The sequence below is a fragment of the Paramisgurnus dabryanus genome, chromosome 7 (genome assembly GCF_030506205.2).
Source record: "Paramisgurnus dabryanus chromosome 7, PD_genome_1.1, whole genome shotgun sequence".
Taxonomy (NCBI): domain Eukaryota; kingdom Metazoa; phylum Chordata; class Actinopteri; order Cypriniformes; family Cobitidae; genus Paramisgurnus; species Paramisgurnus dabryanus.
This window is the reverse complement of record NC_133343.1, coordinates 11,715,318-11,741,579: the sequence shown is the minus strand read 5'-3', so window position 1 is coordinate 11,741,579 and position 26,262 is coordinate 11,715,318. Positions and strand designations below refer to the sequence as shown.

General features: G+C 38.3%; 1 protein-coding gene across 1 annotated transcript; it reads left to right on the top strand.

Moving 5' to 3' along the window:
- Positions 1-7,328: 7,328 nt before the first annotated feature.
- Positions 7,329-26,215, top strand: LOC135717812 (zinc finger protein ZXDC). The gene is made up of 9 exons (XM_065240002.1): positions 7,329-9,454; positions 9,601-9,753; positions 11,599-11,677; positions 11,772-11,902; positions 20,063-20,233; positions 22,908-23,755; positions 23,870-24,118; positions 24,863-24,964; positions 25,774-26,215. The coding sequence occupies exons 1-9, from the start codon at positions 7,609-7,611 to the stop codon at positions 25,858-25,860; spliced, it is 3,666 nt and encodes a 1,221-aa protein (XP_065096074.1). The 5' UTR covers positions 7,329-7,608; the 3' UTR covers positions 25,861-26,215.
- The last annotated feature ends 47 nt before the right edge of the window (positions 26,216-26,262 follow it).

The window sequence follows — 26,262 nt, the reverse complement described above, 5'->3', positions numbered from 1 at the left end:
TGACTCCTTTCGCGACTATGTAAAAGTATTCAACACAAGGGCTATAGATACAATATACATAAGACTGCCAATGTAAACCTCTGAAAATAATATTTCACAATTCTGACACAGTAAAGCCCTGAAGTCAACGGATCAACAAACAACACAATCCAACAGAAACTGTGCACGCTTATGCTCAGATCACGAAATCGCACAGCCAGTTACCAACACTAATCTAATGATAAATCAGCAGTATTCCTATGGTTGGAGCATTATAGATGTAACTATGAAGAGCCAAGATTTCGGCTGCTTTAACCACCAGATTAATTCAATTTGTAATAGCCAACAGCTGGGGAAAATCAAGCACTTACCATAGACGTCTTCACAACTTTTGATTGAGTGCGAGGGCATCAATGATGTTGTCGCAATTAAGGGTCTTTGCTACCAAACTTGCTATCAAAAACAAACTGAGGTGCGTTAAGGTCAAAGGTTCACCTGGCGCTGCACCCATTGGCCAAAGAAGATCACCTGTTTGGGCCTTGTTATTTTACACTAAAATGTATATTTTTAAATTATTATTTAATTCCTTTTTTAACAACATGAAAAAGAATATTCTAACATGACATTAAAATATAAACATATAAAATATTACAGACATTTCTTGGGGGTGCTGGGCGGGTGCTATGGATATTATAGGGGGAGCTACAGCACCACCTAGCTCCTCCCTGGCGCCGCCTCTGCGTTCAACTCATCACATTCAGCCAATCTGGCAAGTGTCTCCATCCGCTTCTCCTCCTCAGCGTTGCTCGCACAAGCGTCCGGCACCTTGCACTTCACAGGTAGATTTATACCAGAGCCCCGAGCAAAACAAATTCGATTAAAAAAGTTATTTAATGTTCAATTCAATTCAATTCAATTTTATTTATATAGCGCTTTTCACAATTGTTAATTGTTGCAAAGCAGCTTTACATGAGTAGATGTAGAGGAGAACATTGAAAATCAATACATAGTATAAGAAGTAGAATATAGCGGCTAAGGATAAAAAACCGTGTAAGCGAGCATATTAATAATGTAACGTATACAGTAAAGTGCTAAGTTAAGCCAAAGTTGGCTGACTCTCCCTGGGACTAAAAAACCCCCTAGGAGAAAACCCAATGGGAAAAAATCCTAGAAGGACAAAAAACCCTAGGGAGAGATTAATATTTATATTTATAATATATAGACACGGTAGGGATAGGAAGCGTGTAAGCGGATTAAACTGGTTCAGCCGGTGGCCGTTGGTCGCGCATCGGTTGGGCGTCACGTTGAAGGACAGCCAGTTGATTAGTGGTGCGATGACCTTCACAGCAACAGGAACTGGGTCTGTTTGTCTCATTGTCCTCAGAGTCGAGGACGAGACAGGGAGACAAAAACAGAATTCTATTAGCGTAGGGGCCGTTCGCATGTAATGTCTTAAATCTCTGTTTGTTTTATTTGCAGGAAGCATCTGAAGGCATGTGTCAAAGGCCAAAATACCCAGACTTGATAGGCTGTTTAAAAAAAACACAAGAGGACACCCAACCTCATCTCCTCAAACCCCACCCCCATGTGCAGAAAATAAATAAAAATATTTTTTTCTTAAAATCTGAGTACTGGAGAAAACCTAAATGACAAAGATTGTTTGTGACGAATTCATTATGTTCATTTATTGTGACAAACTTAAGTGTAATGTTTATTGATGTTTATTGAATGATTATCAGCCACATCAAATGAAAATAGCAAAAATCATGATCAGGTTTTAGCATCATTTCCATCATCCACTAGAAACCATGTACAGCCAAGCTTACTGTAAACCTAAAAAGACAAAGACCCAAGGTTGAAATCACTGGGAGAGAAACTTCACTAAAATTTAACTCCCATAGTAACACTAAGCAGACAGATCACAGATGAGGTCAAGCAGTAAACTGTAAACTAACTTCAAATCAATTTAAGATCTTTACATCTTCTAACAATCTGATTACGAGGTTAAAAGATCAGAAGGTTTTCAGACGTCTCTCTACAGCTTATCACATATAATATATGAGAGATTTTTGACTGCAGCAATAATTATACATAACACTTATTTTTATTATCATCAGCAAACATGGAAGTTGATTGGTTATGATGTGGACGACTAATGAAAACTTGACCGTAAATCATTTCTGAAGAGTTTGTTTTTAATAAACACAGTAAATAATTGTTTAGTTAATATCTAAAGGTGAACACATCTGTAAGGTTTACACTGTAAGAGAGATCTGTATATGAACTGTTGACTGTTAATGATTTATTCATAAAAACATTAACACACAGTGTTTCTGCTCAACTCATGTTATTCTTGAGTACCTATAGAGTAGTATTGCATCCTTTATCTCTGAAGAGTCTTTAGTTTGATCAGATTTATAAAAATGAAATGAATCTCAATTTATAATAAATTTGTGTGTAAATACATTGTCATTATTGAGCCAGAAACTTTAACATGTGATACTTAAGTGATAATGTTCAAATGCTACAGTATATGGGTATAACAGATAGAAACACATGATGCTAAATAATAATTGATTATTTAATAAGGGACAGAATCCCTGCCTTCACTCTCTGACCCACAGAATGACACAGGTAAAGCACAGGCTTGATTTAACGCTGACCCACACAATAACACAGGTGAAGCACAAGCGTGATTTAAAGCTGACCAACGGAATGACACAGGTGAAGCACAGGCGTGATTTAAAGCTGACCCACGGAATGACACAGATGAAGCACAGGCGTGATTTAACACTGACCCATGGAATGACACAGGTGAAGCACAGGCGTGATTTAACGCTGACCCACGGAATGACACAGGTGATGCACAGGCATGATTTAACGCTGACCCACGGAATAACACAGGTGAAGCACAGGCGTGATTTAACGCTGACCCACACAATGACACAGGTAAAGAATAGACGTGATTTAAAGGTGCTCTAAGCGAATCTGCGAGACGTCACTTCTTGTTGATGTCTGAACTGTTTTCAAACAAAAACTCCTCCCCCTCCCTTCCGTGCTTTCATGAACGCGCCCAACCCCCACCCCCAAATCCTTCTTGTGCTTATATTGAAGTTTGTAGAGCCTGGGCTGTCTACAGATATCGCGTTTTTTTACAGTTTGATCAGCGGACAGGCAGCAAGCAGATAACATGTACATACAGAAGTTGTTTGCTGTATGTAACAAAAAATGTTTTATGGTCTAAATCGCGTGAATTCGCTTAGAGCACCTTTAACGCTGACCCACAGAATGACACAGGTGAAGCCCAGGCGTGATTTAACGCTGACCCACACAATGACACAGGTGAAGCACAGGCGTGATTAAAAGCTGACCCACGGAATGACACAGGTGAAGCACAGGCGTGATTTAAAGTTGACCCACGGTGTGACACAGATGAAGCACAGGTGTGATTTAACGCTTACCCACGGAATGACACAGGTGACGCACAGGCATGATTTAACGCTGACCCACGGAATGACACAGGTGAAGCACAGGCATGATTTAACGCTGACCCACAGAATGTCACAGGTAAAGCACAGGTGTGATTTAACGTTGACCCACACAATGACAAATGGGCCTTTTGCAGCTATTTTCCTGAGCTATCATTTTTGAGTCAAAGGAAAATGGAGATATTTGGATATATTACAATTTAAAGGACATAGGCCTATAGAACATTTTACTAGGGGCACTTATGTAACATTTCCATTCTTCACTTCTGTCACAGCAGATTGTTCAATGCCTATGAATTATTATTATTATTAGTGTAGTGTACTGAAAAAGCATTACACAAAATTATTGAAAATCTGTAAGGACTAAAGTTTGCATTTTCTCTAAAAAAAACCCATAGGTCTCCATTCCTGTTCATGGTATCCACAAACAGCGGCAGCTGGTACAAATATGCGACGCTGAAGTGCCCTAAATGACACGAAAACTGTCAGCTGCCTCAAAAAGTCACGGGGCCACCACTAGCTGCCTCAAGATGAGTCCGATGCCGGAAGTAGGGCTGTGACGGTCATTATATAACCGTGAGACCGACGGTTATAGTTGAACAATGTCATTAGAACTCTATAACCGGCAAAACCGTGTTATTAAAATATTTAAAAAAACATTTTTATCATAAAGAATTTTTAAATACTATTTAAAACAATTGTTAACAGTCTGTGTTATACGCCCCACCATGTTCTCACGCAGTGAAAAATACAGAGCGGAGCAGACACTGACAACACGCTGACATACAGGACAGACCAGGTTACTTTTCGGTTACTTTTGAGATTAAACATATTAAACAAAGTCTCACCTTTCAAATCATCTCTTCCTTCTAGTTAATTTATAGCATCAAATAAACATGAATGACCATAAGAAGGAATGTTGTTTTAACCGCGGAAAGGCGTCAGTACACTCCTCTTTTCAAGTTCAAATCCTCCCATTCTAATCTACTAACTCTCCTGAAAGCAGATTCACTGCTTGTCTTGCTGTTAATTTTAAATAAACGTAGAGTAAGTAGCTAATCAGTGTCTTGTTTATTCAAACGCCGGTTTACTTCGCAAGTGTGAGCACTGAACAGCGCGTACTGTATGTGGAGAGCGTTTGCCGCGCGTGGCCATTGTCGGCTGTGTTTGCAGCGCATACTGTGCAGTTTAATAACAATATAAAAATCTCAAGTTCATATTACTTTACTTTACATGCATTTATGAGCAAAACCTCTTCAATACGCTTTTTAACCCACATTCTGGTCCATGTAATGACAGATATAGACACAATTAAATCTGTTTCTCTGAAGATTATCAAAATAGATGAGAGAGGATTCATTTATGCTGAGCAAAGAGTGACAGCGCAGTCTTCTGTCAACAGTGTGTTTTTAAATATTTCATTGCTTTCTGTTAAATTGCTTAAATTCATTACTGTTAAAAACACACTTGGCATCACATTCATGATTTTATGGTAAAATGACACTTTCGCGTCAATCCACAAGCATTTAAACGAGCAAAACGCCCCCCCCCCCCCCCACAGACGGTTATGTTACGAACCGTCACATTTGACTCACGTCATAACCGTCATCACCAATTCTGAAACCGGCACACCCCTAGCCGGAAGTGCCACGATTACCTGCCTCAAAATGAGCCAGATGCCAGAAGTACCACTACTAGCTGCCACTGGCGCGATTTGAGCTTGCTGTCTCTCAATCCCTGACCAGAAAACTGCCCTTTACTTTCTAAAATGTAATTGCATTTGTAATGAAAACTTTTTTTTGCAACAATTCAATACAAAAATAGTGAAGAAATCCACACTATTATCGAATAAGTTGTTTGGCAAATGGTTACTTTAGTAAAGATCGCACATAATGATTTTATTCTTTAATAATCAAGTACTGAAATATAAATGTAATAAATCATTTATTAATCACCCCAAGATGCCAACCCTCTATGCACCCCAAACACCTTCTCCCCCCAGTAAATCTCACTCCAAGCTAAACTCGTCTCTTTTATCATAAACCCTTTAGACGCATCTGCAGCCGGCACTTATTTTGACAAGACACGTAATGAACACAGGATCTTTTGACGCAAGACACATATTTTGACAGAAGGAACCACACACATAAAGGGCTACATGTTGTGACGAACTTTGCATCGAGCGCCCTTGAAAAAAGAAGTCACCGGCCGCCACTGGCTCTATGCGTAACTTGAGGGACAAATTTGGAGTGTTAAATAACTTAAAGAAATCTTGATGCCCAGACAATAAGTTATCAATGCGAGCAGCTTGGAAGAACACTGAGCACTGGAAATGAGTCTGATCTTGATTGGAAAGGCCTTGTCATTGAATTAGAAAGAATGCCAACTCTTCCTAAAGACAAAATGACAGCACTGGAACTACTTGCATTCCTGCATGATAAAGATTTATGCGAGTTGTACCCAAATCTTTCTTTTATATAAACTGTTTGCACAGTTTACACTTGCTAAGTTATGTTGTTGTATGTATTCTAAATACATTGATGTAGCATACAAATTGAAATTATATTGTGTTGTTAATTTGACATTGTCAGATTGTGTTTGTGATATAATCTGTTAGGTTAGTATGTTGTGTACATTAGCTGATAGGAGCCTCATTTTAAAATCTGCTTAGAGCCCCCCAAAAGCTAGGGCTGGCACTGCACATTGAATAACCACCATCCCCAAGGATGCACGATCAGAGTATGATCTATGCACAGCTAAAAGTAATTTAAAAGACGATCTAGTTTTATAACTACCAGAACAATAAGATAAAGTAGAGGAGATATACACAGGCAGTTTACCTATTAGAGCTTTGACAATAAACAGCAACATATGCATTTTCTCCTCTGATACAAGGAGGGCCAGCCAACCAAATCAAACAAAGTACAATGATAGGTACGTGTAGGAGCATTAGTCACAAATCGTATTGCAGCATTGTCTAATTTTTTAGTGAAAATAAATTAGCATGCATATAAATCACATCACCATAGTCCAACACAGAAAGAAACAACTCTGAATAATCCTCTCTTTTTTGCTTAAAAGGGAAGATTTTTAAATGAAAAAAAAAAAACAATGTGGGTCTGAGCTTTTTTGAAAGATTTTCAATATGAATATTAAAACCCAACCTTTCATCAAGCCATATGCCCAGGTATTTACTCTTTCTACCAAAGTTAAAATAGGTGGAAAAACAAGCTGGTTATGAGAGCGAGTAAAGAGCATATATATTTTATTCCTCTTTATTCATGTTTCCTGTTGTTTTAAGTAAATAATATCATTAATGCATGAATTAATCATTGCTTGACTTTGTTTATTGCCTGCATTTGCCTAGTTTGTATCATAGCTGTCATCTGAAAATACATATTAAATTACAGATTGCTTGTTTTACTCCTTTTTGTCCACTAATAAAATCTGTAATATAATGAAGTATTGGTCAGCAATTGTCATTATTATTACAATGTAATTCTGGGGTATTATATCTTTTAAGTATTTTTCGAGTATAAAAACAAAGGCGAATTCTTTGATCAGCTGCCTTACTTTTCCTTGTCCAGACTCCAGACATTTCAACCATTGCAAACACTGACAGAAACCGTACAAAGTAGGCTTGTCAAGTAGTGCACCGTCCCTCATTCAAGCGCATAAATTTTTATGTTTGTTATTTGGATGACATCAAAGTACCGCGAGAGCGAATCGAGAAATAATACTGAGAAGTCTGATTTCGAATCGCTCTCGCGGGACTGTGATGTCATCCGCCTGTCTGTTATTACGGCGCCACATGAACTAGAACAAGCCTATTATGTCATAGGTCACATGATATCGTCAACATGGCGGATGATGACCATACTTAACGCAATTGAGCGACAATGTACTGTACGTACTCTTTTAGCGCACGTTAAAATAAGTACTTACTGAACTTAAGTACATATTCAGAGAGTATGCGGTTTCGGATGCAGCCTGGGTATTTGGGCGCAGCCGTTACACCCTTGCATTTGACGGCCAAAATGTACTTCTTTAGACGTAATCTGTGTACCAGCCTATCAGGATCAGCCGCTCATATGTGATGGGCGGGTCTTAACGTGCTGCTTGCTGCTACAGGGACACAAAGATGGAAATTCAGGGGCTTACTGACAGCCAAAACACTCACTGCCAACATGGCGCCCAGACTCACACATTGTTTTCTCAACAAGGAGCAGCTCCCGGGACCTATACAAGCTCACGCCTGACTGAAAATGCGATCTCGGATCTCTCTGAATCGATCGGTTTGGAACGCAACAACGACAACAACAACCGGGTCAGCTCATCTCCGCTTCGGCTGGTTGAAAATGGCAGTCTGCCTCAAAACAATTGCGTTAATAAGGATTATGTACAGTCCACAGATGCTGAGTTCAGTGACGTGACTGTGCTCACGCAGAAGGTGTTAAATGAACTGGAGCTGCTGCCCTCAGAGTTTGAGAGGGCCGATGAACATGACGACAGCGATCTGCAAATGGTGCATCCCATCCTGAACCCTGAGAGCTGTGAACAAAGACAAGCGCCAGAGAACACTCTAAACAAAACTGCAGCATCGTCTAGCAAGAACCTAGAAGAACTCTACACAGTATTTAACATACAGCATAAAGAAAATGACGGTAAAGAACGTGATATGAACTTGCAATGTAAAATAGGAGAGAATATCTCTACATTATCTAAATCAAAGACTTTTCTAGAGGATTCTGACGAAAGCTTTAGCAGAACGTCATTGAAATCCATACATTTGTCTAACAACAACAGTTTAAATGCAATGTCTGAGAGACTAAACCAAACTGTCAGACAGGTAATATCTCCTGAATCGGAGAATGAAGACCCAATATTATTAGAACGGTCTGGGTGTAATCAAACAGCCTCTACTGCAAAAATGAGTTGCAGTTATTTGATTGAACATTCGACAGATGAATCGACGCAGTGTGTGACGAAAAATTGCTCCACATTCATACAAGAGAACAGCGTTGCTACTGAGACAACTGAAATGGATGTCATAAACTTTGCAGGTCAAGATTGTAGCAATAATGGTTACTATCCTCCGATTGGCACTTCAGTACCTGTGCATGAAACGTATTCTGGGACAATCATGATCAACGATCAAAGTATCATTGTAACCATTGAAAATGGAATATTGACCTTAGCCGCCCCACCAGATAGCTACACATACAAGGAGGATAAAATGATAAGCTTAAAAGAGCATTTGGGAATTAAAGACAATGAAGACCTTGTGGTGCTCAACTATAATCGAGAAAGTAAATCCATCTGTAAAATCAGCAATGCTGTCTTGGGTCAGCAAGGTGAGCCCAAAGCTAACCGGCTGGTCAATAATGATTTAGAGTTGACTTTAGCTGATGAGTGTTCAGTGTCAGAAATGGGTGTTCTGGACTCTTGCCCGTCAATCAAGGAAGAGGAAGGAACAATTTGTGCAATAGACAATGAAAACATTATCTTTCAAAATACACAAAACAAAACAGTTGCGTCTGGGGAAGAGCTACACTCAATAAACATTTTAGCTGTGACAGGTTTGGCAAAGAAAGGTTCAGTTGTAGAGTATAGATGTCCCCAACCAGGATGCTCCAGCACTTTTGACACCCGGCAAAACCTCAAAGTTCATTTGGTTTTGCACACAGATGACCAGCGTCCCTTTAAGTGCACGGTTGAGGGTTGCGGGTGGTCTTTCACAACATCTTACAAACTCAAACGCCACCTGCAGTCTCATGACAAAGTGCGGCCTTTTAAATGTGAATGGGAAAATTGTGGTCGCTGCTTCACCACGGTCTACAATCTAAAAGCTCATGTTAGAGCCCACGATCAGGAAAATGCCTTTGTCTGTGAAGTATGTAATGAGAGGTTTCGCACTGCCAGTAGACTTACTAATCATCAGAGAACACACTTTGAACCTGAGAGACCACACAAGTGTGAATTCCCAGGTGAGTTTAAAGTTTGTTTGTTATTTTCAATATCTCAATTAAAGATGACACCAAAAGTAAAGAGAAGTTATACATTATACGCAAAGTTACACAAGTTACCCACCTAAAGGGGGGGATTCTCTAATTTTGTTTTAATTCCTCCTCAGGATGTGAAAAGACCTTCATTACCTTCAGCGCCCTGTTCTCTCATAACAGAACCCACTTTAGAGAAATGGGGCAGTTTTCCTGCTCTTATCCTGGCTGTGACAAGCAATATGACAAGGCCTGTCGTCTTAAAATACACCTTCGCAGTCATACAGGTACAAAAACATGCATATCTACATCTATATCTCACTCACATCTCAAACTTGTCTGCCGCCATCTTGAGTACCTGATTCGGCAAGATCGATACGTCAGTCTATGTGTTTCTGTACTTTGTGTTGTAAATACACATGTAAAATTAAAATGACATTTGTGAAAACCAATCAACCAAAAGCTTTCATAAACAAGCATGTTTTAAGATCCTTTTTAAAAGAGACAACAGAAACTGAACATAAAAGTGTTAACACCCTTTGGGTGACCCTGACTTTCCGCTGTATGACACTGTATTACCTTCGATTTCATTTGCTGTCATATTATTTAATTTTAAAGCCTCCTTACAGTTCTTACAGATTTTCAGTAATTTTGTGTAATTCTTTTCAGTACACTACACTACACTACACTAAGAAAGATCATTCATTTGCATTGGACAATTCGGATCTGTTGAGAAGTGAAGAATTTAAATGTTACATTAGTACCCATAGGCCTCGTACACACTACAAACTTTCCAGAGTGACAGCCCCTAAATGGAGTGAATCCCCTAAATGTTTGTTAAATGTCTGTATGGAACAGGACTCACTCCCGAAAATGTGATGATTGACACCGAGATAACCATAGCAAAGTTTTGCCTTATTGCGTGCTTATCACTCACAGCTTTGACTCAAATAATTTAACAACATTATATTTTGCAATAAACCTCCGTCTTAGCGTTGTGCATTGTACGCATTTGTGAGGCTGCTCCACAGCGGAGTAGCGGGCTGTCTTGCAGTGTTGCCAGATCCTCGTTTTTTTTTGTACATACATACCATTTTGGCGCATAACCGTTAAGGCTTTTGTCTCATGAAGCGATCAAGATTTTGGTGTTAATGAAGTGTAAAGGTGCCGGTCCCAATATTTTGATTTTTGAGGTAAAGCATTTGGATTTATTTCTGTTTATTATCGGATTTTTTTGTTCTCTTTTTTTTTTCATGCAAGATCTGGCAACCCTAGTCGGCAAACGCTAGTGCCTCTTATTTTCTGCACCGCACATACTGAAGAAATTTTTTTTCACCTTCTAGGCATTTATTTTTTAAAAGGAGATACTTGTCATATCTATGATGCACGTTTAAATACTTTATTAACTACTAGTTGTTTAGTTTAGTCATGTACATACAATGCAGAGTTTCTGTATATGCGGTTGTCACTCCCTGCAATTAGCGCAAGTTAATTCTGTTGTAGAATGCAGGTGTCAGTCCCGTAAATTACTGAATTGTGTGTGTACAGAACAGTATTAAGCATTAAAAGGTGAACTGACAACCGAATGAATATGCAGTGTGTACAGGACCATAGTAACATGTTCTATATCAGTGGTTTCCAACATGGTGCCCACAGAGTCTGTGAAGTGCCCGCCAAGGCACATTCTATTAATAGCCTCAATTTTAATATTTATTTATTACATAGTTTTATATTAGCTTGGCTTCTTTTTTGTATGTTAACATTTTAAACATGCTGAAACATAACAACAAGTAAAACAAAAAAGGTTTGAGTAGACTATATCCAAAAAGTAGCCCTCCAGATTGTTTAATCCATTGTAGCCATTGCCCACAAAAAGGTTGGAGGGCCCTGTTCTATGTTATAATATGTTTTTTATCATTTAATATATCCAACTATATTAATTGTACTTATTCTTCAAATTATAATCTGTCATATATAATATAAAATACATACACATATATAATGTTTATATGTGTATATAATGGGTAAATATAAAAGTGTGTGTGTGTGTGTACACACGCAGGCGTATATGAGATATTGCATCTCACTTCTATTTTTTTTTAACTAGTCCTCTTCCACTTTTTTTTTTTAAGGTGAGAGACCTTTTGTTTGTGATTCCAATTCCTGTGGATGGACCTTCACAAGCATGTCAAAATTGCTTCGGCACAAACGGTGAGAAGCAAAAGATTAAAGTTCTAAAGTATGTCACATTTTGTGCGTCTCTAGGACTAAAGGTGTTTCTCTCTTTTTAATTCCTCTTCTTCAGGAAACACAATGATGATAGACGATTTGCATGTCCAGAGCAAGGCTGTGGGAAATCCTTCACCCGGGCTGAACACCTGAAGGGCCACAGTATCACACACCTGGGCACCAAGCCATTTGAATGCCCTGTAGAAGGTCAGGTTCTTAGATATTCTTTAACTTGTTATCTGTTAACTTGTTATTTAATAGTTTATATTACTGTTTTGCATTGTTAATACATAAAAGAAGGACATGTATGGTTATAAATAATAAAATATAAGAAGCTTTTAAGTTAGTAGTTTCATATAACCGCTTTATGAATTGGCTAAACCTAAGAACGGTGATTCAAATGTAATGTGTAATTGCAGGGGCACCGCTAGCAATTTTGGGCCCTATGAAAGAATAGGAGGTCGGGCCCCCACCATACCCATTACGCACCAAACATACAATCCAACCTACTGTAGCTATTCAAAATCTTTTTCTGCAATTTAATAATACAGAACTATTTATTTTGCTATTGTTTTGACCACAATTATCAGTGTTTATAGACACTTACAATGTCTGCAGCTAAAATAATTTATTGTGCAATGCAAATTTAATTGAAAAATAAAGTACAGTAATCAAATAATCACAGAAAATACAACATTCTTAAACATAGATTAAAGATAATTGTGACCAGCTGAAGTATTTATTTGTGATTTACTGTTTTCCACATAAAATCATCCTACATAATGTAAAGAACATTTTGTAAAAATATAAACTTGATATCTTTAATATTGAGTGAGTAATGTCATGTCAGTAATTGAAATCATAGTGAAATTAATGCTTGAAATCAAACTGATGCTTTTATCTCAGAAGAAGATTTGAGACTTTAGTTTGATTTTCACAGGCAGTCTTAATGACATACTGTATACTTGAGCTGTTACACACACACACACTAATAACATTGTAACATTTGAAAATGGCAAACAACAACAATGCACCTTTTCTATTCAGTTACCTTCTGCCTCAAATAAGACTGGGTCAAAAATGCTTGATCAAAGCTTGTATTATAATTATTAGCATTATTTATAAGGTGAATAACAGGTTTCACACACCAGCAGCTACAGTAAAGCACAAATAACGATCATTGAAACCGTGAACTCGAGAAAACAGCTATACTCGTAAATGATTCTTCAGACTGTTATTTTAATCAACGGGACTCTAAAATGAAATGAAGGACAACTGTAGCAGATTACGACATAGATATCCATTGATTTCTTAAAGCTGTTGCAAGGTGAGAAGCTTTAATATACATAATTGGACTAGTTTAGCCTTTGTTGCATTTCTGTTTTATCACAATCAACTCTATTCTCGACTGCCTAAAAATCCTTCTTTGGCATATTGCGTTACAAAACATTGGAGTGTTTAACCGATCGCATTTCTAGTTTATGTTAATTAGCTTATACAGGCTGCGTTAATTAAAACGGCTTAAGGGCTGACTTTGCGTTAGAGTTACGGCTGAAACGATTCATCGAGTTACTCGATTAACTCGATTCAAAAAATTCCTTGAGGCAAAAATTCTGCCTCGAAGCCTCGTTAAATTCCTATGACGTGCGCTACACGTGCCGAGATCTGATTCACACGGACCGTTCTTCAATGTTCAGGAAGCACATCATAGCATACATTTAGAATTTAGTTGGCGCGATGGCGGAGAGTAAATATGTCCATAAACGGTAGAGAAGTTTGGGATCATTACATTCTTCTCATTTAATTCAGCATCTGAACCGAAAACATGCACTGCTGTTTCACCAAGCGTCGATGAAACAAGGTAAAGTAGCTTTCACTGATTTTAATCCCATAGTGTATTTGTAGCGATGTCGTTATGCGGTTTGACTAGATATGATGTTTAGCTTTGATGTTTTTAAGTAGTAAACATATTCACGTTCAATTGCAAGAGCGTATTGCTTAAAAAAGAACCCCTTCACACACACACGCATGCACCCTCGTCTCTCTCACGCGAGTCAGACCAATTGCGCAATGCATCACATATGCTTAAACTTATGTAGCCACGCAACAAAAATTTCAGCTGCATGCACCCACTGTATAGAGCGGGATGTGATGTTGTGATTTTTCGAACAGATTCTTAACCTAAAATGCAACGCAATGCAAGTGATACAAACCAAAGCTTTCTATACCAAACTGCAATGAAGCAACTAAACGTCTGACTGGGGTGTCACTCTTCCTCACGCACAGCACACACACACACACACACACACACACACACACACACACACACACACACACACACACACACACACACACACACACACACACAAACACATTTGCACTTAGGCACACACACACACAGCTATGTAAAATAAAAATAGCCTATTTGCTAGTTACCATAGCAAATAAGCTCACCCCAGAAATTATATATTATTTGTTAGTAGCTTAATGGTAAATGCTGCAGGTGTAGAAATGTACATAAACCAGATATTTATTTGATGTCAGGGCTAGATTACAGCATGAAACCTGTTTTGCATATTAATAAATTTAAGTGCTTAATTGTTGGCACTGGCACTTATAAACACTAAATGGGTAAAAATTAACAAATAAATAGGCTTATTTTTTGGAGCCAAATGTAAATACCTCTGTTTTTGTTTAGAAATACAAGCCAAATGCTACATTTTACAGCCACCTCATTTTCGTTATGTATTATTTGTTTTGGTTGTTTAAAAACACACACAAATTTTTTATCTGATTTATCGATTAATCGATCGATTCAGTGCTAGATTAATCGATTACAAAAAGAATCGTTAGCTGCAGCCCGAGTTAGTCATAACACAAAACAGGGAACGTAAATCGCCTTGTTTTTTTTAAACTGGGGGAACAGAGCGAAGACTTTACAGTGGAAAGAAAACTGCATTGTATTGCTCCAGCCTCACATTGTGTAAACTGCATTTATAGGGAAGTGCACATATGCAGATATCATAGCAAATAGCAGTAAATACACACACCTTGCTCTCCTGTGAAGTTCACTCGCATTGTGAGACCGTGGATTGAAGATGGTGCTAAAACGCAGAGTCAAGACGGGGCAGAGCTAAGAGGACTCCGCTTAAGGGGGTTGCGTGTTCCCTAACCGGTTAATAATGTTCCATGTAGGGCTGGGCAATAATTCGATAACGATAATTTTACCGATATAAACTTTTCCGATAAAACGATAAGGACAGTTCGATAAGTGATCGATAATGTTTAAGCACTGTGCGTAATGTTGCGCGAGCACTTCCGGATGCGGCACGCGCTCTTGGTTTACAATCACAGTGACAGTCAGACTTGAAGGAGTGGAAGATGAGGCAAGTTATTCATTTATTAGTAGAGACCTATGATTTTCGCGATGCGGATAACGTGGACGGAATCACGGAATCCAAATGCGCGGAAACATTTTCTTGTGTGTAATGTTGGACGCGCAAACAGGGTTCGTCAAACACAGCAGACACAGGTGCGTGCAGTATACTTTACTTTCATTCAGCGTCCGCCTTGCGCACGCAAGCGTCCGCCCAGCTTTAAAAGTATATTTACAGGACATTCACAAATTCAGGAAACTGAGGAAAAGCAGCAGATCCACCACTGCAGTGAATATAGTGTTTGGGTATGTGCGCTCCCACAGCAACGTGACACCCTTGACATCCATTTATCAGCGTGTATAGCTCGTATATGTATAACACACGCGTGATCACTGAACTAAGTTTTCTTTCTTGTTTAAGTGAACATAAACAGCTGTTACTCAGTATATTGAAACTTAAAGCAGTCTGTCTTGGGTCTTAAAGGGACAGTAGTCTGCTGCTTTTGTGTCAGAAATGTGTTGATTTCATAACAAATAGATTTACATTTAATACAGATGCATTAAAACAAGATTTTAGTTTTTGTATTTGTCATGTTCTGAATAAAAAGTAGTTTAAAACCATTATTAACTGTCTGGTTTTTACAATTTTCATTCAGGAGCAAAAATCTGCCTTTAAATTTGACAGGAGTAAAGATTTGTTATTTATCATGATAATTATCGATATCGACTGATATGGAAAACATTTTCTCGATAATTTTTTGGGTCATATCGCCCAGCCCTAGTTCCATGTCAGCTGTGGGACATATAAGTAATCTGATCATTAGGACATTAAACTTAAAGGTGACATAGAATGATTGAACGGGGTATTTATCCTTGTTCTGTGATGTGAAATGTAGACAAAATTTTTTTGTTTGGGTCTGTAATGCCTTAGAAGCTTCCTAAAAACCCCTCTCAGATAGCTCTATTAGGGTGGGGGATTTTAAACAAGTGGTTTTGCACCTATTTGGCTCCCCCTCCTGGCTTAACTTGCAATCTCATTACTGATTGGCTGACTTTGCTGCCACTCAAAAAATTTAGCCAGTTGTTTTAAAGTGGAGGGGTAGTGAGATGCCTGTGATGTCATAAGCATCAGTTTTTCAGATTGGGCCGTTTTCTGGCTGACATTTCTAAAAGAGGAATTTCTATGAGACTGAGATGTTAAGCATGTCTAGCACTTTTTGTATGTTTGTGAATGCGAGTAAACTACCATTATTCAACAAAGACGAGGTAAAAATGTTTTTTTCATTCTCTGTCCCCTTTAAATTATTAGTCTACATAATTTTCCTTAAGTCTCTTTCTTCATCAAACATTAAAAAGGCTATGTAAGCATCATAACTGTAATTCTGACATGCCTACATTTGTTTCAGCATTATACATGAATTAAGACAAGGACAATTTTTGCCATGTCGTTTATTGGCAAACAACTTAAACAAATGTTTTTATTAGAAAAAGAATACTGTGGTATTTCTAGATCATTTGTTTGTATGTGTCCTGTCAAGAACAGAAAGATTGTTTGCTTGCTCTTTGAAATGCGTCTTTCTGTGTATACACTTTTGAGTGCAATTAAACGCGTGCACACACAGTCGGAGGACACATTTTATGGGATTATGTACCAATCTCCCAATCCTGGACTTTTAACTGGACAGTTAGGTTACCATACCATGCTGTAATTCCATATCGTACTAAGCTCTCAACCACAGACTGATAGAAAAGGTAAATAATCTTCTGATTCACTCCAAACACCTTAAGCCTACGCACAAAGTAAAGCCTCTGCTGCAATCTGGAACACAGATTATTAACATGAGAAGACCAACTGAGTAGATTATCCATAAAAATTCCCAAGTATTTATACGAGGAAACCTGTTCGACATTGATACCATGTATAGTTACTGGACTGTGGTCTCCCACATATTTTGGGTCAAAAATAATTTCCACCGTCTTCGTTCCATTTAATTGTAAAAAGTTCCTGTCGCACCAGCAAACAAATTTATCAACAGCAGAGAAGTATTCTGTAATATTTGTTTGCCTGGTCAGTAGACTGAGAACAGCTGTGTCATCAGAGTATTTTATAAAAAACGTATTGTCTTGACTAGCGACGCACTCATTAGTATATAATGTAAATAAAATAGGTGAGCTAACGCAGCCCTGCGGTGCCCCCGTATTCGTAGTTTCCACTTTTGAGTAGGAATTATTAACCCTGACCTGTTGTGTCCAGTTAGTTAAGAAAGAATAAAACCACTTAATACAATAAGGGTTCACATTTAGCCGTTAACTTATTAATCAGTACAATGGGCTGTAGTGTATTAAAAGCTGAACTAAAATCTATAAAAAGTAAACGAGCATACGCTTGGGCATGTTCCAGGTGAGTGTTAACCAAGTGAGTGATGCAATTGACAGCATCCTCAGTGACTCGGCCGGCCTTGTACGCAAACTGTAGTGGATTAACCTGCTCCTTTAACTCTAATATAACAAATCTTTCGAAACACTTCATAACATTGGAAGTTAACGCTACAGGTCTAAAATCACTATTGTCAACTGGACCATTTTTCTTAGGAATCAGTACGATTATAGATTTTTTCCAAATTGATGGAATGATGTGAGAATCTACTGAATGTTGAAAGATAGGGCAGAATGCTTTAGTAAGTTCTGTAGCACAGCTTTTTAGCAAATCTGTAGCGATCCCATCAGGACCTGTAGCTTTTTTTGAGCATAAGCCTCTAAATAACTTGGTAAATTTACGAGGATCCACCTCTATTCTCTGACCTAAGTCACATGTAATGTTATCCAATGGATCCAAATGTTGCACTGGTGACTCATACCGAAGAAAGAAAGCTTTTAATTCATTAGCTTTGTGCTCATCCTCACTGGTTATGATTCTTTTACGAGATGGGGCCATATTGGTTGCCACTTTTATGGCGTCCCACATTTTTTTTTAGAGTTCCCTATATTAAAGTTATGTTCTATAGTGTCCTTATGTTTTTGCCTTGCCTTCCTCAGTAATTGATTTAATTCCTTTTGAACTGATTTAGGTTCGATTTTATCCTGACTGAAGAAAGCCGCCGCCTTCCTATTTATACACTCCTTAACCTCTTTTGTTATATACCATTTGTTAATAGGGAATACAGTGACGGTTTTCTTTTCGACAACTGTATCCACACAAAAGTTAATATAGTCTGTGATGGTATCTGTGGCAGTCTCAATATCCAGTTCATGAAAAAGGGCCCAGTCCGTGGAGTCCAAGCAGCCCTTTAGAGACTCAATGCTATCATCAGACCAGACTGAAACAGTTTTAGTATGTGGCTTAGCCCTTTTTAAAAGTGTTTTATAGGTTGGAATCAATTGAATAGTGTTATGATCACAGTTTGATAAGGGTGGTTTGGCCTTAGCAGCATATGCCTCCTTTATATTCCCGTAGCATTTGTCTAGAGTCTTGTTACCTCGGGTATTACACTTGATGTACTGTTCATACCCCGGAAGTACCGGCTCCAGATTACAATGATTAAAATCACCAAGTATAAAAATTGGAGCTGATGGAGTGCGTCTTAATTGTTCATTTACACAGTCACTTATTCTGCTCGCTGCTTTAGCTGCATTCCCACTTGGAGGGACATACACCGCGCAGATAATAATATTTCCGAATTCTCGCGGAAGATAAAAAGGTCTCAATAATAATAATAATAATAATTTTTATTTATATAGCGCCTTTCCAGAGTTCAAGGACACTTTACATCAAAAAAGAAAATTTTAACAAAATGACAATGATAAGGGACACATAAGTACAGAAGAGACAAAGACAAGTCCAACAATACAAAACAGAAATTAAGATGCATAACATTCAGGGAGATATTGGGATAAATACAGTGTAATCAAATCAGCAAGAGTAGCATTCAGAAAACAGGTGAGTTTTGAGTAGTGATTTAAATTCAGTTATATTATTTACACTGCAGAGAGAGCGGGGAAGAGAATTCCAAAGTTTGGGTGCAATGATACACATAAAACTTCCACGTCTGAATTACACAGTACTTCTCTTACCGTGAACTGGCCACACCACTCGTCTCTGATGTAGATGCAAACACCGCCACCTCTTGTCTTACCAGAGTTTTCGTCCCTGTCTGCACGAACAAGTGAGAACCCCTCCAATTCGACCATAGAGCTGGGGATATCCCGATGGAGCCATGTCTCAGTAAAAACCATCAAACAGGACTCGCGATACTCATGACAAGTGCTTATGTTTGTGTGTAGCTCCTCCATTTTGTTCCTTAAAGATCGAACATTACTTAAAATCACTGATGGTAAAGGTGGTTTGCTTCCCCGATTTCGGAACGTTATTCTGTAATAGCTTTTGTCTTAAATGAGGTCCTAACTGAAATTACCATGGTTACCAAACAGTTAAGATAGATTTTAAAGTTAGGATTTTTCTGTAATACGCCCCCTGATCTTTGAAGGGCATAGGGATAATCACGTTTGATTGGAGTTTGACCAGACACATTCAACAGCATATTCGTCTGTGCGTACAGAAAATTCCTCACTTTTGCACCTTTTTGTGGTAAAATTGTTTAAAAATTGTTTTAACATTAATCAGGTTCTGAACTTTCTCTATCTTAATAACTCTTTTAACATCAAGCAAGTCCTGCACTTAATATTTTCTAATTCCTGCATGTTTTAAAACCAAAACCAAAATGTAAGTTGCTCAAGTGGATGAATACGCATAGGGTGGTACACCTCTCAGAAAACATACAAGTAAAGATCTGTCAAAATAGTTTAATGACTATTTGGGGCATTGGGATTGCTAGACGAGGGTTTATTGTACTTATTTTATATTGAGGCTAAATATGGTTAAAAATTGACATTTGCTTTTTTGCCTCTAGCTCAAAATTAGATGGTGTGCATTCTGATTCATTTAATAAAAAAGTCACACATTTTCTAATCATGTTTTGTTTGTAAATGTGCAGGTTGTGGTGCAAAATTTTCAGCTCGCAGTAGTCTCTACATCCATTCTAAGAAGCACAGACAGGATGGAGTGAGTCTGAGGAGTCGCTGTCCTGTGTCGGGGTGCACCAAACACTTCTCTTCACGCAGCAGCCTCAAGACACACATGCTTAAAAACCACAGTCTGAGTCCAGGTATACACACACCTAACATCAGTTCAGGCATAACAAAGGGCTGTCCGATACCGCACCGCGCCACTGACAAGTCAACCGCAGATCATGACAAGCAACTGCAAAAACGCACTGTTCAGGTTTAATTCATAAAGCTGTTCCCTTCTTCCTTTAAACTTCATACATGTATAATGTAGTTTGTTTTTCGTACAATTATTCAAAATGTAAAAAAATACCAAGCTATTCATATTTCGTTAAATCATGCATTGAATGTGTGAAAAGCCCTGAGCACGGAAAGTAAAACTTAGGTAACAGAATTGGAGTTGCCTTAAGTTGCAGTTTTGATTAAAAATTTCCTTAATGAAATTGATCAACACAAATACAAAGCGCCGTAATTGATCGCTTGGCAAATATTTAAACTGCTTTAAATAAAAACCTATGAAGGTTTTATCTTTGTGTATCTGCAGCGTCCGCACCGCAGATGAGTGAGTTGCAGCTGATGTAATGCTGGTGGCTTTATTTTGAACAGACTGAATACTTGATTTTCACTTTTACATTTTAGAGATGCTAGTTAAAAAAAAATGCATCAAAAATATGCATTATAAAAGTATGATCATGTCTCGACTTTCAGTATGTCTGTGTTGTTACGGACAGTCTGCTTTATTAATAGGATTTTCGTTCACTCTGTGCAAGCTTAAACATTATTGTTCAGGATTTTTACCTACATATTTCTACATAAATTTCTAAGGAATACAGATATAATGTAGCTTTAGTTGTTATGGACATACCCTTAATGTAAGTTGTTCTAAAATGATACAATTTTAACAAACTCTAAATGACAAAAATAATCTGTCAAATTTAATTTAAATAATGATTCATTCATTACTTCTGAGTGACAGCTCTTCTCTGGGCAAGTCCCAAACAGATTAATTGATCGCATGTTGACAATGATATGATTTGACACGAGGTACAGATGAGCGATTTAAATTCGCATTCTGCATTCGCGCGGCTCATGGTTGTTTGGTTACAAAAGATGGCACGTGCTTTGGAAGGAAGAAGTGCCTTGACCCACGTTTAACATGCGTTTCTAGATGTGACCTGTAAACCTGCCGTAATGTATATCGAAATATTGGAAATGTGTTTAGAAACCATATCACTGTTATTGAAAAAAAATTATACCCTGAAATATTTTGATATTGAATTATTGTCCAGCCCTAGTTGCACAATTGGGCCTGTAGAAATGGCTCGAGAGTGCCACCTACAAATATTCAAGAGAACAGCCCCCCGCTCCGTTAGACTTACAGGTACGAAATTTGGTAGGATCATATACCACCCCAAGACCTACAAAAAAGTCTCTTGGTGCCAAGCTCTAAACCCAACAAGAAGTCAGCCAGTTTGAATTTTCGCTGTGATTTCTGCACAAATTATGGCATTTTTAGGCTTCATAGTTTAACAAACTCCTCCTAGAGATTTAATCAAATCATAACCATATTTGATCCGTGTCATCTATAGGCCTTCGCGATGTTAAATTGTCCGTAGACAACAGGAAGTTGTTCCAACTCAGGCTTCACATGTTTTATAAGCACGCTGGGCTAAACAAATTTCAATGCCAATATTCAGCAACAGTCATAGCGCCACTTAGAGGCAGCAGAAAATCCCATGCTTTACCCTATGATTTACTGCTCCTAGAGATTTAAAGGAGCATTTCACCCATAGAAACATTAATCTTTATTGAAAGTGCATCATATTTGTAGTCGAAATGTAACATACATTTCGAATTTGGTGCCTATTTGACCGAGAAAAGGTGTGTTTGTGGTCTCACTCCCTCAACAAAGTTATTGGACTTCCTGCTTTCAATGATGCAAAATGATGATTTTTACATCATTGAAAGAAGGAAGTGCAACACTGAAATCTGTATTTCTCCTGTATTAGCGGCAACTGAGGAAATGATGCATTCAAAAACATGACTGGGGTTCTAACTACACAAAGCTTAATGCAAATGGGTGACGTGTCCCTTTAATCATATCATCATGATATTTGGTCAGACTGATCTTTAAGACATGGCAATGACAAAATGCGAAAATCTTGAATTTTACTTAAAGGGTGTGTCCGTGGCAGACTGGCAAATTTTTATGTTTCACCATAAGACAGCTGTTGTAACTCAGGCATACAGTGTCCGACCTGTCCCAGACTATACGTTTAACAAAGATCCTGGCCTGAGCACATCAATATAACAATAATCAGTTATAGACGTAGCGCCACCTTCTGCCAACAGGAGGTGTGGCACATAAAACACTATTGAATATCCACACATATTTACCCACTAAAATTCATATCCTCACGGTGCACATGCATGCAAGGGCCCTTCCATCGCTGCCTGCAGCTTTAATATTTAGGTTATTTTTTTGTAATTTAATGAATATTTGGTTTAAATTATCCTCATGAGCTCTTATTTTTTGACTAGTCTCCTTTTCTCAAACCTGAGCTTCAGTTTACACTCCAAGCACAACTACCTAACAATTAAAAAATGTAAAAATGTAGTATGCTTGTTGGCGTAATTTTTTTTTTCTAAACTTGACTTACCTTTTCACCACTATGGCATTTTAGGTGTTTGGTTTTTGCATAGACAAAAAACAATTACTAATTTTATGAAAAGTTTGACTTTGTGTTCATGTTGATTGTTTACCTCTTTTTGCAGATGTTTTGAGTCAGTTGGACAGCGCTGCTACTCTCACGCCTAGCAGTGAGCTAACAAGCACTTCACAGGCTGTCGGTGCCCCTCCAGGGCCCACAGGAGCAGAACTCAGTAGTTTGGACTTGTCCTCCCTCTTCTCTAGTGTTCTTGCATGTCCAGCAACCACGGCTACCTCTGTGGGGCCTGGAGGGTCAACCTCCTTCTCTATGGACATGTCCCTGATCAACACCGGAATCCTAACAATAGATTCGTCCTCATCTGCACCGGCTGTTAACGGAGCAAAGACCGTTGATCCTCTCATTTTAGCAGCCGGGCAAGATATGGGGGTACACGTATTAGATGCAGGATTGGCCGCTGGTGGAGATGGAGGTGTTCTGCCTCATGCAATGTTACATCTGGATGATGTACAAACAGTCAATCCACAAGAGCTGGGGACACTCACGCTCAAAAGCTCCCTGAGTTCCTGCAATGCTTTTACTGCAGAATCACTTTCCATTCTACCGCCTTCCCTCTCTTCTTCCATCTCTACCTCACTTTCTTCCCTGTCATCAGCTCTCCCTCCAGTGCTTAGTTCCTCTCTTGTACCTTCCTTCTCTACCCCTCTTGCCTCTTCTCTTTCCTCGTCGATGGCTCTTCCAGGAACACCGGGACCAGAGTTGCTTTCTCTGCAGAGAAAGGCTGACATAGCAGGCAGTGAGACGACAGCTGGGCCGTTGTTGAGCAGGGTGGACGTCATGGCCCAGTCAGATGGCAATAAGAGAATGTGTCAGTTTGTGTTCCCCAGCCACAGTGGGTCGTACAATGGGCAGAAAAACAAAGAGATGTCCTTTGTCACACCCTGCTCCATTATGGTTAGTGGGATGAGGAGGGTGAAGTTTTAGATACATTTTAATGGTCAATTTCTGACTAGTTTAAAAATTACAAATGTGAATATGAATTGAAGTGTGATATTGTTCGTGTGTTAGGAGAGCAGTGGATCGGCACGCACAGACTACAGGGCCATTCAGCTGGCCAAGAGAAGGAAACAGAAAGTCCCAGGCTCTTCCACATCTACGTTACAGACAAGCCAAAGAATGGCTAAAGCATCCAAAAGCACCAGCTCGGCTCCGTCTACCAAATCAAGTGCGCATTTTACAGAAGGAACTGCGACTGGTGACATACCCATACGGGATCCAGTGAATGGTGCGCAATTTGTGCAGATTCAGCTCCTGCAGGTTAGATTCAGTTTAGTACAATTTCACTTTTTTGCAGGAATTTCTTCCAAACATTGTCTTGCATCCCAAAGCAATTACTGTCTAACATTAATCAGTGCACATCCACATCCTTTAATAATACCATTTATGTACACGTCCGCATGTGTGAATAGCTTTTTTGTAACTTTGCGTCCATTATTCATCCATCCACCTGGTTTGATGTGCCGCCACAAATAAATTGCAAGTCTGTGGGGAAACACTCGAATGGTGTTCTTGATTCTCAGCCTGTGGATATTTTGCACCGCTTAAAGGAACTTGTACAACAAAGCATAGACGACAACTGGTTTGCTCGACAGTGCACGAGGGAAAGCTAATCTTATATTTAGCAATGACTCTGGTAGTGACGATTCTCTCTGACCAGTCTGTGATCTAAAGTGTTTCAAGAGAAGTTTTGGTAATGGTATAATTGGTAAGACTTTACAATCAGAGAAGTGACCATTTGTAAAAAGGCTCTATAATGTCTGCTGGAATGTAAAAAAGTTAATTGTTAAATAAAATGTGAAATATAGTAAAAATTACATTCTGAAAATTTTACTCTACTTATGCAGTTGTAATAATTGGCACATTAAGTGGAAAAAACACATGTTCCGGGTAGAGAGAGCACGTGCTTGCACTCTGAACTCATCAGGAGAGGATGTGTGTAAACAGAAGTTTCACAATTAAATATTGGACAATTGAATCAGTTCTCACTTGTGTTTGTTGCAGGATGATCCTTCCAATGATGGAGCCTTAGCTTTCCAGTTGAGTTCCCAGACCTCATGTTCTCACTCGCAGCTCACCGTGGATCTGCCAGTCAACATCCTACAGGTTCTCATGGCACTATTTAATTGTTATTTATATAGCACTTTTCATAATTGTTTCAAAGCAGCTTTACATAAATAAAATGTATGTAAAAAAAAATTGAGCCAAATTTCAAAATTTTTGAAATTAAAGTGAAGTGGTTGCTGGTCGGACATAGTTGGGCATCACAATGATGGGAGGCCAGTAGATCAGTAGTATGATGAGATTCACGCAGCAGGAACTGGGTCTGTTAGTCTTATATCACAATAGGATTCACTTTATATCATGATAACGATATGTATCGCGGTAGTTTTCTTTTTCTTTTAATAAGGTTTTTATGTTATTAAAATGCCATAGATTTTTCATAATTCTCACAAAAAAACTTTGCTCTCAATCAAAATTTAAGCTCATTAAAGATAAACGGTCAGTGATTAAATAAGCAAAATAAATAATAAATGGTCATGTTTATGAGGATACTTTTTGATGAATATGTGTATTTACGGCCAGTATAGCGCCAAAAATGCTTATGAGCTTAACAAGCCTCTCACACAGAAACAGTGCACGCATTTAGCACTGTTGTTTGTGTTTCAATGGCTTAGAATCACTTGTTTTCAAAACTGCAGTGCTTAACCCTTGTGCATTGTTCAAATTCACTACCCTTTTATGTTGTTAGTGGACCAAAAAGGCCACTAAATTAAACTGCAGTAAAAATGTATGTTTTTTTTTTTTTTGTTGCATACATCTGTTAATATCACCCTAATATTTCTTTCTTGAAATTTCTTGAAATAAATCTTGAAAACATTTTCATGCTATTATGTAAATATTTTTATTCATAGGAATCAACAGCCATGCCTGAAGATGAAAATAGATCTGATAACTCTCAGTTTACTGGCAGCACCATCAACCTACAAGATTTGGAGTAACAATAAATCTATAAAGCACTACTCAACGGCCATCTGTTACCCATCCAACAAACTAAGAACTTATAGTGGTCTTTAAGTGACTTAATCTTTGGTCAGTTAATCTGACTATTGATAGTTGCCTGTTTGCCTTAAGTCATTACAGTGGTCTTTTGGTCTGTCTAGGTGCCTAGACATGTTGTGCTGTTACTCATTGGAGACCCAGGATTACATTCAGCCTGGTTCATAATCCCATCCTTATTATTTCATCCTTTGATTTCATGTCCCCCTGCTACTGTGTATATTAATAATAAATAAATGGCAAAATATGGACAAAATTAAATCTTGTTCCACAGTTGTGGAACAAATTTTGTTGTCATGTCTATTTTTGTATGGTTTTGTAAAGTGCATATACAAATATGTTCC